At 38.6% G+C, this 16158-nt stretch overlaps 1 protein-coding gene across 1 annotated transcript; it reads left to right on the top strand.

The window, feature by feature from the left end:
- Nucleotides 1-1317: 1317 nt before the first annotated feature.
- LOC133732671 (uncharacterized) lies at nt 1318-3075 on the top strand. The gene is made up of 4 exons (XM_062160251.1): nt 1318-1723; nt 2086-2196; nt 2575-2655; nt 2786-3075. The coding sequence occupies exons 1-4, from the start codon at nt 1472-1474 to the stop codon at nt 2858-2860; spliced, it is 519 nt and encodes a 172-aa protein (XP_062016235.1). The 5' UTR covers nt 1318-1471; the 3' UTR covers nt 2861-3075.
- The last annotated feature ends 13083 nt before the right edge of the window (nt 3076-16158 follow it).

Raw genomic sequence — 16158 nt, forward strand, 5'->3', positions numbered from 1 at the left:
TTATCGGTGAGTTGTCTACTTTGTAAGCTGAACCCAGACACAAATACACACTAGTAAATTGTTCTGCAGAATCTTTCTGAAACCTTTTGGTGTATTTGGGGGCCAATGCCACCATTCTTAAATTTGGCATACCCCAACAGCCATGGCTACTAGATTGGCTAGAACATTTTGAAACTGCAAACCTAAAGTGGATGTAACAATGGCAATCATTTGTCCACATGTCTGGGGTGCAAAAGATGAACGGCTTAATCATTTGCCCGAAGACAGCATATATACTTACGTATACGAATCTACATGAATAAACTAAAGGGACCATATATCAGGCTGGAAAGTCTTCTTTAGCTTGCATGACATGTACTTCGAATTACATGTATTGCACATACAACTTCACTCATTCATATGGTCCCAAATCCTTGCATATATGCATCATGCATGCCTAGAAATTTTGAACAAGAACAGAAACTAATCCTCTTTACCTTCACAAATTGCATCAGGCTCTAATAACAAGCACAATCATATGAGATTCTCATTACATGTTGAGTCGACTCAACTCATTTTAAGTGAAGATAGCTTATAGTCTCCAATAACAGTCACGTAAAAAGACTCTACACATGATAAAGAGCCTCACGAAAAGCATTGAGAGAGAAGAAAAACAAAATTTATTTGTGACAAAGGTAGCTGTAACCGCTTTTGAGTCTCTCCTAATCTGTCTTGTTCCCTAAGGCTTCCGCTCCTCAATACAAAACTTCCACCCCAAGCACCCCTTTCTTGACAGACACAGATTAATCACCACTGCTCTTTTAAACCTAGCTGTCAACAGATTTTCAAATCATATCTAACAGAAGTAGTGAACCTCATTTTAGAATTATTATGAAAAAGTACATGTATTTCTTCATTTGTACACCAAGAAGTGAAGAGTGCACTAATATAGTATGTGTGTAGTTTTGTACATAAAGGAATAAGAGCTGGAATTAGTTACCTGAATTCGCCAATACACCAACTTGAGAAAATAGCTATCTTACCAACACAGACAGATCCATTTTGATGTTTATTGATAATTAGAGAAAAACTGTAGCCTGTAGGTAAGAACAGTACTGTGCATTTGCAATAACTTTGCTACAAAGAATGTAATTTGATGTGTTATCAAGTAGGCTTTTAAGTAAAGGTGGAAAGAGGATTAGAGGGTTTTGAGTGAGTCTTGATATATTCAACAAAAAGCTAAAATCTACTATTAACTTTTTGAATGTAAAGTAAGTAGCTAGGCATTTTGGTCATTCAAAGTCATATTGTAATACAGTTAATGTTGTAAAGCAAGCTGATGTGTTGATGGGTTTCATACCTTTAAAGCTAGGCTTTCTTATAACTCACCTACAACAGGAGAAAGACAACCATCATTTAAAGGAAAAGGAGAAACTAAGAGAGGATCAATAAGAGTGTTTCAAGGGAGAGAATAGAGGTTGAAGAGGAAGCAATGGCAACGCCGAAACAGTTAAGGGAGCAGCAGCAATTGCAGATGCAGCGTGTCAAGAACTCCGGTGCCATTGTTAGTTACAATGGGAGTCCGGTTGATGACAAGGAAGAAGAGATGTCAAGGTCTGCATTGGCTATTTTTCGTGTCAAGGAGGAAGAGATTGAGAGGAAGAAGATGGAGGTGAGAGACAAGGTTCAAGCTCAGCTGGGACGAGCTGAAGAAGCAAGTAGGCGCTTAGCTGAGATTCGTGAAGTAAGTAAACTGCAGTTGCCACTAAATTATGATATTGTCCCCCCTTTAAAGCTTACAAATACCTTCTTCTAGTGCAATTTGGAATATGGAAAAGTAACTCAAGAGTTGATGGAAGTTTCAACTAGCAAGTGAAGGACTCAATTTTTATTGAAAATGTTAACTAGCTATCATTTAAATGCTTTGTTGTTTAACTAGCTAGGATTCAGAGGATGTTCATGTCACAATTTGATATTGGGAAGAACAAGAAGTTAGAGATTTCAACTTGTGTGAAATTATATCATTCTACATTTAAATTGTTCATTCGAAACTTTTCAATGAAGTTATAGAGGTTACTTCACTTCAAAACTACTCAAATCTTTCAGGAGCTAGAAGCACTGACAGATCCCATGAGAAAGGAAGTTGCAAATATTCGGAAGAGAATAGATATAGTTAACAAAGATTTAAAGCCGCTGGGACAGAGCTGCCAGAGGAAGGTGGAACTTTTTTGGCATCAATCTTTACACACACACACACATATATATTGTTGTTATTATTTATGATCATGCTCTAATGTCATGTAGTACTGGTTACTCTTGTTATTGATTATAAGAAACGAAGGTTAATCATCACAAGGCATTTGATTTTATCTTGGAAAATCAAGTACTTGGTCTTGATTATGCATCTGTATGATACAAGTCATTCAACTTCAGTTGTTCTGCACAGCTTCAAGATTATAATCGCTCATTCATATGTTATTATTTTCTATAGGCAGTAAATGCCTCAAACAAGCTTCTAAGGTTCAAGCTAACATTTTGTATTTTGTTTCTGTTAACTTTCCGGAGTCGTCTGATGGTTTTGTATATTGGTCACAGGAAAAGGAATACAAGGAAGCAGTTGAGGCTTTGAATGAGAAGAACAGAGAGAAAGCTCAACTACTTTCCAGATTGATGGAGGTAAATTACTTAATTTTTGGAAAGAGCTTCATAATATTGAAGTACTCAAATCTTGTTCAGGTGATCTCTAAACTAGTGTATGTTCCTTACTTAATTTTCTAACCTTTTTCACATACATGATTTCTTTCAGCTTGTGGGTGAAAGTGAGAAAATGAGGATGAAGAAGCTGGAGGAGCTGAACAAACATGTTGAAACTCTGCGTTAAATTGGACAGTGTTTTAACATGTATTGAAATGTGTTGTGCGTGTGTGCTGTAATTAGAATTGAAGCTTAATTTTTTCTTGTCTTGTGATTTTCGTTTGTATATTTCACTGGCTATGTATTCATGAAGAAAGATTTCTTCCACTATGTCCTAAATTTGGTAGGGTTATGTATCTTTGTGACTTTGTGTGCTAATGAAATCATGACTTGAAAAGAGAAGTGTTCCTCATCTGCTTCGGCTACTAATCTTAAATCACTTTTGTGATGTGTGTGACACACTAGAAATAATGGTATATGTGTAGATCGAAGATATATCTTTGACTAGCTTTAATTTGTGAATGCCTGGTCAAAGTTTTAAGTACTAAACCTGCTAGAGTTCTTATTCTTCTTTTAGTAAGTACTGATAGATTAAATGGAAGGAAGAAGTCCGATGGAGATATTAGTGATGGAGGTACTATTGGACATCCACATTTGACTTGGGCTGCTCGTTTCCATGCTAGTTTGGGAGCTGGAATAAATTTTAGAATCAAAAATTTGAGACACTATTTATTCAATGGTCTACAAATAGCTTGGCAATAGCATTGCTGACATTGAGGTTGAATGTGATTCTAAAAGTGTGTGTTGTAATTGAATCAACTATTGCAAAATGCTGATTGTTGGTGACTGCAATTCCAGACTGTCGCATACAAATCGTGAATGAAACCTATTGCTGGTGGCCTTGGTCATGCGGCTGATCATGTTTAAGAAGTTTCTCCTCCGTCTGTTATGGACATGATTAGTGCTGATGCGCTGGGTCTTTTAGGCGGGAATCGAGAGGAGTTGTACGTAGTGTACTTTCCTTTGCTGAATCTCTATGTACCAAAAGAATAGACAGATATTGGAGCAGCACTAAAAACTTAAAACAAACAGCTCACATATACAAGCCGATGATATGTGCATTCTCCTCAAGGTAGAGTGGCACAAGGGCATAAGATTAGGAGCCAGTTTGATATCGTTGTGCTTATAAGATAAGCATCTTATGATGTAATAAGAGAATAAGTGGTTGTTAAGTAAAATAACTGAGTGTTTAATAAATTAAATTTTCAAAAACCAAAAACAGTGGCAGAGTGTCAGGTAAACTGAAAATTAAAAGTGCTACATTATAAAGTAAGCTGCTTCCATAAGTTAGGCTCTAGGAGCTTATGGTTTTGGCTCTAAATTTAAATAATTTTGGCTTAAAAAAATAAAAAATAAAAATAAAAAAATTTAGTTTTACCATACACGCTACTGTCCATTGCTTTAAATTTAGAGAAAATGTTAGGTAGGACAGGTGTCCCACGTGGCTAGTACGCTAAACCAATTAGTTCCCATGCAGGAGTGTAGTTGGGAATGTTTTGGGTATTTTATTTTCTTTTAATAAAACAAGAGTGATTTCATAATACAATTAAGAGACAGAAAAACATAATTGATTGGTGTACCAGCCACTTAGCACGCCTACCATATACCTACGAATTTCTTTTAAATTTAAGTTGCATATAAGTTTTCCTTAGAGCTATTAAATCTTTTTTTTTTTTCTTTCCTTTAAGGAAAAGGTCAGAAATTTAACGCCTCGTGAAAATCATGTACTGGTGTTTCACTGTTTCAGACCATACACGACCTTTCATAATATCATTGAAGTCTCCAACGGTGAGCCAAGACAAGGTATTCTGATCAATTAATTGACAAAGCAATTTTCATGATAAGTAGTGATCTCGTTTGCGTGGATGGCCATAAAAATTTGTGAACCGCCAATTTGTTCTCTAGGCTAGGTCTACCCCTAGCCCTCTAAATATTTTATGATGTTTTAATAAATGAACAAATATATAGGCGGTAGATTTTTTAAAAATTTTGTTTTATTTAGTGGAAGACACAGTCCAATGTCTACCAACCAACAAGGGAGAGGATCCTCTCCTGAGTTATGTTTTTCCTTGAGCTTCCTGAGCTTTGAATTAGATGAAGACACGTGGCTCTCTCTAATCTAATGGTCAACACTTCCTCTTTTTCTTCAGAGCCATTATGTTTCTTTCCTTTCTCTCTCCTGTTCTTCTTCTCCTCTAAGGGCTCATATTGCTTTTGCCCTCTATTTTCACTCATTTTCATTTTTCTTTTTATTAAAAGTATTTGGGAGACTCTTTCTCTAAACTCTAAAGTGCACAGTCTCTCTCTCCTTTTGGGAGTGAAGATTATTCAATGTCCAGTGGTTCGATCCATTGCCTGAGAACTATTAACAAGCTTGGTAATTGAAGAAATAACAAAGGGCATCAACAACCCTTTCATTATAGAAAAAGAAAAAGTGGCTTCATCACATATTCACAGCACATAGCAAAAACTCATTGTTTTTTGTTTTTATGAATCTCCAAAGCAAATAGGTAACCCAAAAACTGGAAAACAAAAACCCTTCCAGAAAATCCAGTTTTTCATTGTCCCATTCCAGTCCAGTTGACCCAATTGCTATTCTCATCGCCATCCAATTGAAATTCTCACTACAAGACCTGACCCTCCAACACTTCAATTGCCTTCCATTGTCAAATCACAACTCTAAAGGGTGGGTTCAAGTTCATCTTCTCACTTGAACTTTGAAAACCCATATTCAAAGATGTACATAACACGCAGAAAATTATCTACCCGAAAAAAAAAATCAATGGACAAAATCAATTGAAAACCCATCTTCTCATCTTGTTGCAGATCACGACGGCGGCATTTTCACTACACACACTTTCTTTAAAGAAGAACAGGAGAGAGAAAGGGAAGGAGAAGAAGAACAGCGAAGGAAAGAAGAACAGGAGAGAGAAAGGAAAGAAACATAGTGGCTCTGAAGAAAAAGAGGAAGTGTAGACCATTAGATTAGAGAGAGCCACGTGTCTTCATCTAATTCAAAGCTCAGGAAGCTCAGGCAAAAACATAACTCAGGAGAGGATCCTCTCCCAACCAACAAAATCAATGGAAAAATTCCCATGAATTTGAAACAAAAATGATGCATAAATAGTAAAACAGGTTATTGAAGAACATGAGATTGGGATTGGGTTGCCAAAGGCAATAAGGTAATAAAAAAATAATAATCTTTTTATTGCACAAACAACAACCTTGAGCAAAAGAAGATTCTTAACAGGAGCTAATAGAGCAATGACATGGATGACCCTATAATTCCAGCATGAAGATTGATGATGTACAATAAATACTCTCAGAATTACCAGATAACTCAAACAATCGGATAACGCCATGGACATAATAATACCTCACTGAACCTAGTGTCAGGATTTGATGAGAATTAACTAGGAAAGGTAATTCTGAGTTGGACTTGGTTAGTCTTCCTAATTAGACATAGTTTATGTTGAAGTTTAATCCTATCAAGAATAAGATCTTTTCTCCTGTACGAGAATGTTTGGTTCTTCTACGACCAATTGGATTGTAATTTGGGTTCCTATATATAAGAGGCAATGGTAGTAAACCAAGGTATGGTCGATACAATCATCGACAAGAGAGTGGTAAGAGAGCAAAGATGTTAAGAGATACAACTCTTGGGCAAGAGGGTGAGTTCTTAGGAAATTCTATGAGTGTGGGTGTACAAGGTTACGGGTAACAGTTTAGGTTATGGCTATTTATCTCAATTGTATCTTGTACTGTAATTATTCTCATAGTGAAGAACATGTATTTCTAAGGAGGAGGTAGACATGGATTTGTGCTTAACCTCGTTAAATCGAGGTGTTCTCTTGTCGCTTGTCTTGTGGTTTGTTTACTTTTATATTTATATATTCTATGAGCCTTGATGGGAGGGATTGTAATTCCCTAACAAGTGGCATTAGAGTTGAAAGTTCAACTGAGACACTCATCATACATGTGTTTGTAACAATCTATTATGACACAAGCTAAAAAAAAAAAAAAAATTAAAATTTTTTTAATAAAAAAGCCTACGAGGTTGGATCAATAACCATTTAAATTATAGTTAAGATTAGACTTTAATTCTAGACCATGGATTAGATAACAACTAATGGTAGAGATTAAACAAAGTATTATTTATTTTTGAACTAAATACTGTTTAGTTGTTGAACTTTTACCTAAAAAACACTTCAGTCATTCGCTTTCTAATTTCACACGTTTAGTTCTTGTACTCTCCAATTTTGAACCAATAGATCCATTCTGTTACTCTCCGTCTTAAAACTCCGTTAAGTTGCTGACATGACAATCCTTACGCGTCAAAAAGTCTATTATACCCTCACGTCTTTTTTTCTTTCCTTAATTTATTTTTTTCTCCATTTTTGTTTTCTGCTTACCCTCTCTCCAAAACCCTCAACCTCCTCTCTCTCCCAACCATCCAAACCCAGGCCAAACAGCTCCATGCCCCAATCTTCACCGCCATCACCAACGCCACTGCTCCGCTACTAAAAACCATATCCGAAATGAAAAATCCCCCACTTCTCCAATGGCGACCTGCAAAACCATATTCCATACTCCTCTTCTCAATCTCCGCTTCCTGTACTCTCTTCGACATGGGCCATCACAAAAACTTCAAATTACACTTCTAAAATCAACAAAAAACAAATATAATTCCAGAATTGACCCATCATATAACCCAATTTCTAACCAAGATCAAAACTTGACCACTCCAATTGAACACACATGCAAAATTGGACTAACCATGGGATCGGTCATGGCCGAGGGTTGGACTTGGAATGAGAGAGATTGGTGTAGACATTCTTGCAAAGAAGAGAGAGCGATTTGCCGGATCCGGTGGGAGACTCAAGCAAGGCGTGGCAGTGGTCGTCCCAGACAGCTCGATCGAGAGTGGAAACGACTCTGCTCATGAACGCCTCCTGGGCTGCGTACAGCTCATATGGGAACTCGACATCGATGCCTCCGATGCGTTACAAGCTTTGGGTACTTATATCAATTCCAATTCCAACTCGCTCCAAATCGGCATAAGATAAGTCACTATATCTTATCTTTTATGCTCTTGCAACTAGAGCTATTACCATGCCTTTGCCATGACTATAAATGTCTTCATGACCCTTAAGCATGCCTACAAAATGTTATTAGCAACTTTACTACAAGTACATGCTACACACATACATGCTTAAATGCACTTTCATGTGACATGTCTCTAGAAGCTTGTGACACTTACGACTTAATTAAACATGCTCGAATAAACGACTTGCTCGGGTTACGACTCGCTTGGGTATCGAGTATGGCCACGACTTGCGCTTGGGCCACGCCTCGCATGCTCGCACTGCGTCTACACACTCTACTACACCCAACTTGCTCGAACAACCCAACTTGCTCGATCATGTCCAACATGTTTTACTTAAGCCCCAAGTTCACAAACGCTTCATACGATGTCACCGGGACTACTCCCACAATTTTATATGGACACCCATTACACTTGCCACTATCTATTGTGAGTGTTATATGGCCATAAGATCCACATATACAACTACCAATATTTTACATGTTCATACACATTAATGGAATATTGAATTGTTCTACCATTTGTTGTTCGCTACAAATCGAATTCTTTTCGCATTCCATTAATACGAACGGTAACCAATACAACAAGCATTCTTTATATGCGAGCTTTTTGTCATTGTTATGCAGGTTAATGAGTCCTTTCTTGCTTAAGGAGTTCGGGGACTTGTAGGGGCTGGCGCCTCTCGGAGATTACTTATGCTTGGTGACATCATGTTTATAACTCCCCAACCAAGAAGCTCCTCTTACTTGGGGACTTCGAGGACTTGTAGATACCTCTACTAACAAGGCTAGTTTGCTATCTCACCAGGCATAAGTAACACCCTCTTTGGGACACCCACAAGCCATGGTGAGGCCCAACCGCTACTTGCATCTTGTAGCCCTATGTTCAAGCTACACTACGGTATCTAGAAATGGCGAATCCGTCGCCGGGAAGCCACCTTCCCGGCCTTGCCAAGTTGCCCTCACAACATAGTTTTTTAGACTAGAAATGGTGGTTGCTTGTCCCACATCGAAAACCATGTAAAGGAAGAGCATTCCTTCACCTATAAAAGGAATGCCTCCTCCCACAACTCAACACACTCCATTACATCTTTTGTAATCCTCTTGGACCGTAAGGCTCAACACACATAGTACAATATTCAAGTGGACGTAGTCTCCCGCTAAGGCGGAGATGAACCACTATACTTCTTGTGTCGCTCTCTCTCTCTCTCTCTCTCTCTCTTTATTTATCATTAATTAGATCCCCAACTGATCCAAGCATTAACACAAAGACTTCATCACCAAGTAAATGGAATGAGGAGGTAGTACGATAAGAAAGTAGGGAGGGAAGGAGGCTAGGTAACCCTAGCCGCCAATGCCTCTGTGAAAAAGTTTGCTCTGTATTTCTTAGAGTTCTCATGAAATCACATGAATTGATGAATATTTTATTTGGTGGCTTTAAACCACGCTATTCTCTAATTCTATCGACTCTTCTATTATAGAAAATTACATCCTCATCTACTAGCAAATGTGGAAGTCGAGAAATAACTAGGTCTTCAAGTAGGTTACTCCTCATCTTGCAAAAATCATCCATATTGCACCTACCATTGGTTTTGACTATTGCAGTCACAACCCTAAACTACTACAAAGAAAATCTATTTATATTTAGTGGCATCCTCCAAGGCCTAATTTTGTCAAACTTTCAATTGCTTCAAAAAACGATAGGGCAAGTGATTTCGTTATTCGAGACGTGAATGGTTCCCCTTTGTTGGTTAGTTCTGAAAATATTGGTTAGTCATGTGTCCCTATAGTAGAAGCCAGGGCATTGAGAGATGCATTTTATGTAGTAGTATAAACTTGTTATCGAATGTTTTAACCAAAAATATTATCCTCCTTGGTGCATAAAATCAATAAAAAATTACACACAAGTGTCATTTTGAAACTTTAATTAGCCATAAGGCCACCTAGTTTTTTTGTAAATATAAGGCCACTTTCATCTTCAATTTATTTTGTAATTGACAATTTTGCCCCTCTACAAACAAAGCAAACTGTCTCTCTCTTTTCTCTTTCTTCTCTCTCTCTCTCTCTCTCTCTCTCTCTCTCCCCCTCCCCCTCCCCTTCCAATCTGTAACCACAAACATTTCTCTAGAGCTCATTTAGACCGGCCGAGCTAACTACCGCCGGGAGAGAGTGATTGAGCATCTCCACGGTTCGAATTGGTCGTCAGGCTGCCAGAAAAGACTAATTGAGCCTCTCTATGGTGAATTTCAGTTTTTTGATGCTGCTCGGGCTGGAGGAGGTGTGCGTCACCGAAGGCAATGACTCCATCGATGACGGTCGGGGTCTCTTCCATCTTCCTCCACGATCGGATTATCGTCATTCTCGTCTAGAAGATCTGGTATGCAAGCTCCGGTGTCGGCAAAACCACCTGGTCCTACGGCTCTTGCGTCTGGTCCAAAAATGATAACGACGACATCATCTCCGCCTTCGAAGACAACTCCAACCTCTTCTGGTAGCTTTGACCTAGTTCCTATCGCCTGGATCTGAGATTGCATATTTGAGCTCTGATTTGAATCCGTCGTTTTCAGTCAGAGAGCTATCCGATCGAGAGGACCGCTGCTTCTTTGTACGGTGTCATTGGCGTCCCTTCCCACCACTACCTCCGTTCCGCCATCACCGACCTTAATTACACCTCCACCGCCTCAATTCCCTCCAGACCTTCTAATAAGACTCCGGCGATGTCCATGATTTTTTTTATTTTTTAAGAGTTGATTTGTTTTGATATCTTTTCTGGTTTTGTTAATGATGAATGTTCTCCCTCATATGAATTGGCTATGTAATCTACGAGTAAGTGCTCTTCCAATCCGACGATTTTTGCATTTCGTCTCATTGAATTTTGACACGCAATCAAGAATGTCGTGCACTATATGAAATCGTATCAATTGGTTTTGAAAATGAAGTATTTTGACATATATTGTAAATTTCAAGTAGCTTTTATATTGGTCGGTAATAACTTTCTTAGTTGTTGGGAATAACTTTTTTATTTTATGTGAATAACTTTATTAGTGTAGGACTCTAGGAGTAGCTTTTGCTTCGTAGTTGTTTTTGATGTTCGTGAGAGTAGCTTTTGGTATAACTAGAGTAGCCTTTGAAGCCGGTGAGAGAGTAGTCTTTGTTGTCAGTAAGAATAGTTTTTCTTGTCGGTGGTAGTAGTTTTTGGTGTCAGTGAGTAGTTTTTGTTATCAGTGATGGTAACATTTGGTGTCAATGAGAGTAGCTAGCTTTTGGTTTGGTATCGGTTAAACTAGCTTTTGTTGTCAATGATGGTAGCTTTTGTTGTTAGTAATAATAGCTTTTGTGCTGCTGAGAGTAGCTTTTTGGAGTTAGTAAGAGTTGTTTTTATTGGTGATGAAAGTAGTTTTTTGTACTGATGAGAGTAGCTTTTATTGGTGGTGCGAGTAGTTTTTTGTGCTGGTGATAGTAGTTTATTGGAATTGGTGAGAGTAGTTTTTTGTGCCGGTAACAATAGCTTTTGTGATCTAGCCGGAGACCTGCCGGAGACCCCACAGGAGATTGTCGGAGGTCCGTCGGAGAGGAGAGGGAAATATTGTTGACTTTTTACTCTAGTGGCATTTATGTAAATATATTAATTTTTATATCCAAAATATAATACAATTTTTAATGTAGTGGCCTTATGGGGGGAAAAAATAGTTGGTGGCCCTATGACTAATAAAACATTCAAAAATGACCTTATATGTAATTGGCCCTAAAATCAATCATTAAAGACATTGACTCTCAAGTTTAAAGATATCTCATTAGGGCATCTCCGACGGTTGGAGCCACACCCAAAATGACACCTGCTATCCAAATTGATCATCTCCAACAGATGAAAACGTAGAGTCAAATGACTCTTTCGTCAAAAGGGTTTTCAGAATGACTAAGGATTGGAGTACGAAAGTCATCTTGGAGTTGTGGGCCACGACGTGGGGCCATGATGCTTGATGTGCATGTTGCTTCTCTAGTGTCAACGCGCCTAAAAGAAACTACTTTATGGAGACTTTGAAGATGACAAAAGAAAGGGATGAAACGCGCTACGCACTGGATACGAGCATTCAACACACCGACAGTGGGCCCTGCTTGCGTCAAAAGCCGTTGTGGGCATCCAAAGGTCGAAAATTCTGTGGCTCTGATTCACTCTTCATGAATTTAATTCAAAATGGAAGACCCAGATTAATTGGTACAAAAAATGAAAAATAAAATATATAATTACTTAATTTCTTATTTGACGGTTAGCAAAATGTGATAGATTAAATTGAACGGTTAATAAGTAAGTAACGAATTTTTAAACAAAAAAAATTAAAAAAAATCATAAAAATATTTTTTACCCGTTGGAACTAGGGCTGGCTCTAATTGCCGAACCTACCGCAACCAACCGGAAACCGGCCGAACCGGTGGTGTCGGAGCCGACAAACACGGTAACCAATGGATCGATACTGGTAGTACCGTACCGAAGTAAGGTACTCGGCTTGGGAGTGGTACAACATTTTGTATAGGTTCGATATTACCGAATCGGCTGAGATAAAAGTTTTTGGTTTAATTCCAAAAACTCCTACCCTTTTGCGTTTGCCAAGCATCAAACCCTTGCCAACTTCAATGCAAACTCAAGCCACTTACCACTAGGCCACAAGCTCAGTTGTGATAAGTTATGCAAAAACATATATGTATACTTAATTGAAAAAGGTTATCACCTTCTATATCTTCCAGAAACGACTCTATGTTTCTCTCTCTCTTATTAGCTCTTCCTTCTCTTTCTTCCAGAAATGACTTTCTCTTTCTTATTTGTTCTTCCTTCTCTGTTTTATGCTCTCTCTCTCTCTCTCTCTCTCTCTCTCTCTCCATTTCTAACATCTATTCTTCTTCCATTCTATTGCTTCTTCCTCCATTTTCTCATCGTTTTCCTTATTCATTCTTCCATTTCTTCCTTCTTAGATTTGAATCAAAAATCAAATCTACAACTAAATTTCTTGATCTGAAATGAGGAGGGCTGCCGTGCCACCATTTTAGCCACTGTTCTTGCTAGTTGCCGCTGCTGTTGAAATAGTCGGTCGACAAACCGAAACCGAGCCTCAACATCGGTAACCAATTTATCTGTATCGGCAGCAGTTGTAAAAATGGCAAACCGATGAGTTTCAGTTTGGTAATGGTGTTGGCCCAAAAATCTCGGTTATCGGTACCGAGCCAGCCCTAGTTGGAACAATATTTTGAACAAATTCTATAGATACCAACTCTCTTCTTCATAATCTTTCACTCCAAAACATCTCCAATCTCCTCCAAACTTCTTCATTTTTCACCATTGTTCTTCATCTAGCTAGCTTTCAATTTTTTTAGAAGATGCCTAACCCAAGACAAGAATGTTGGAAAACCTGCTGAAGATATAGCCTTATGCATAGCTGTGGTTACCGTTAGTGAAGATGGTGATAAGGGTACTATTCAAGAGAAGAAAAAATTGTGGGAGTGTATACATGAAGTGTACAAGACTTGCAAGCCGGGCGGAGGCGTGATTAGAATGGGAGGAGGGTATGACGGTCGTTGGAAAAAGATTGGACCAGCATGCCAAAGATGACATCAAGCTCTTAACAAAGCAGCACTTCTTCACAAAAGTGGTGATAACGCCACCGACGAGGTAATCATTCTTATTCTTGAAGTTTAATTCTTATTTTGAAAATTAATTTTGCTATTATTTTAGCATGTTATTTATATTGACTTTCGTATAAATATATAAAAGTACACGTGTAATATCTTTTTATTTATAGGAATTACAAGCTAAGTCAATATATCGTCAATTATCTCAAGGTGAGGAGTTTGCGTTTGCTCATTATTGGGCAATATTAAAGGATACAAAAAAGTTTAGCAATCATATGTCCATGATTGTCGGTAGCACAAGTTGTCATACCTCTATCAACTTAAACGACGACGGCACACCCGCAAATGACTCCCCAATCTCTTCAAATGTGCATGCATGCACGCATCTTAGGTCAAAAAGCTCAGAAGGATGCTAAGAAAAAAGCCAGGCAAGACAAAACAGGTGAACTCTTATTGCAAATGCAAAGGATTGCAGACCAAGGAGAGCGTGATCTGGAACACAGGTTACGCCTCAGGGAGGAGACTAGATTAGCTGAGCAGCCCACGGATGATGCTCACACAATGACCGGGGATCTGTCAATCTTCACACCCCAAAAAAGGAGTTATTGGGAGAGGAAGCAAGCACGGATTATGGAGAGGGAGGAACAAGGCTCTAGTGGCGGCGCATTTTGTCAACCCTCTTTTTTGCCTGAAGCACCTACACCACATAGTGAAGATGACTCTAACTTGGACCTCTACATGCCGATTGAAGAGACTCAGTGGATGGGGAGAAATTAGAGGTGTTGTATTGGTTGTACTTTTTCTCTTCTATTTTCAATTACGAAATAAAATTATTGCTTTCTTTTAACGGCGAAAAACAAAAAAACTTGCTTAATCTAACTTTTATTCATAACAATAAAACACACTATTACAAAAGCATAAACACACAAACAATAAAATAAAACCACACAACATTACAAAGCAAAAACACACAAACAATCAAACCACACCATAGCCATATTGCCAATTATTGAAAGCATGAATATACAATCTCTTCATATGTAGTTCTGCTCTGCTTGCAGCTTCATGTTCCAGAGGTGATTAACTAAATCGCCTTGAAGCACTCTATGCACAACTGGGCATCTAACCCTCGGGTAACGGCTCATGAACCCCTCAAGTTCAGGAGGGTTTCGCTCAACCTCATGATCATCCTCATATCTCTCATATATTTCTTCTTTCCTTGGTCTGGTGGTGATATCATCGGCGTCGAAAGGCGACTCTTCGTCTTCTTGGCGCTCATCATTGACAATCATGTTGTGCAAAATAATGCACGTCATCATGATGTATTGGAGATACTCTCTATCCTATCCACGAGCAGGTCCTCTTACAATTGCAAAACGAGCTTGGAGAATTCCAAATGCCCTCTCTACGTCTTTTCTGTATGACTCCTGCATCTTTGTAAAATGAGCTTGCTCTTGCGTAATTGGATTTCTGATTGCTTTCACAAAAGATCCCCATTTAGGGTTGATCCCATCACTAGATAGTAGCATTGGCCATATTGTCTATCACCTACATGATATTTCACTCAAGGAGCCTCACCTGTGCATATGTCGTTGAATAGTAGACATTCCAAGTACGTTTATATCATTGAGGGAACCTGGAAGTCCAAAATAGATGTGCCAAATTCAAGTATCGTATGATGCGATCACCTCCAGAATGATTGTCGGTTTTCCCTTATAACCAGTGAAGTACCCTTGCCATGAGGTAGGGCAGTTTTTTCACTGCCAGTGCATACAGTCGAGACTTCTCACCACTCCTGAGAACCCTTTTTTGCTAGCAATATCGAGCAACCGCTGCAAATCTGACTTTGTTGGTCAATGAAGGTAATGCTTATGGTACACATTCCCAATTACTCTAGTAAAGTGTTTCAGAATCTCCAAAGCTGTGAATTCAGCTATGTCTAGACACTCATCACACAGGTCGGCCGGAAGCTCGTAAGCAAGCATCCTCATAGTGCAAGTCAGCTTTTGTTCGGTAGATAAACCAACTTTGTCGGAGGAGTCATACTTTTGGACGAAGTAAGGGTCGTGGTTGGCGACATCATGCATCATCTGGTCAAACACATGAGGTCGCATTCTGTACCTTCTACGAAACACATTGCCCTCAAACCTGCACGACGAAGTAAAGTATAGAGCTTTCCGATCTCTTGCGGTGTACTAGCGCTAGAGCTGTGAACCACCCCACTGCGATTCTTCCTCTTGGATCCTTTGGATATGAGAGGAAGCTGCCTGCATCACTAGGGCTCTTTGGCGATTTCTTGTAATGACATCTTCTTCCTCTTGCATCAGCATTTTCCGTAACCTATTCATTGCAGCAACAAACCAAAAATATAAAACAAAAAGGAAGTTCAGAAGTTCTAAGATTCTGATATGAGAAGAGAAGTGTTTGTGAATTGGTGAGATATGATGGAGTGAATGACTCCATAAATATGGAGGGTTGGAAAGAATATCTGAAAATAGGATATGACACGTGGTAGATAAAAATAAAAAACGCAATCTAACCAGCCTTTCAGTGACTGACAAGTGGCACTAAAATCAGTAATAAAGTTAAGATATAGAAAATGTTATCTTATCCGTAATTTAATAAAACTCATATAAACCGACATATGGTAAATAAAATCTCAACCGAGATGGAGATAAGATATCGGATCCAAATAGTATT

The sequence above is a fragment of the Rosa rugosa genome, chromosome 2 (genome assembly GCF_958449725.1).
Source record: "Rosa rugosa chromosome 2, drRosRugo1.1, whole genome shotgun sequence".
Taxonomy (NCBI): domain Eukaryota; kingdom Viridiplantae; phylum Streptophyta; class Magnoliopsida; order Rosales; family Rosaceae; genus Rosa; species Rosa rugosa.

Bases quoted from the DNA above. Each gene is read 5' to 3' on its own strand.
- LOC133732671 (XM_062160251.1), top strand. From the start codon at position 1,472: ATGGCAACGCCGAAACAGTTAAGGGAGCAGCAGCAATTGCAGATGCAG. The intron at 1,724-2,085 runs GTAAGTAAACTG...CAAATCTTTCAG, and splicing joins GCTTAGCTGAGATTCGTGAA to GAGCTAGAAGCACTGACAGA. The intron at 2,656-2,785 runs GTAAATTACTTA...GATTTCTTTCAG, and splicing joins TACTTTCCAGATTGATGGAG to CTTGTGGGTGAAAGTGAGAA.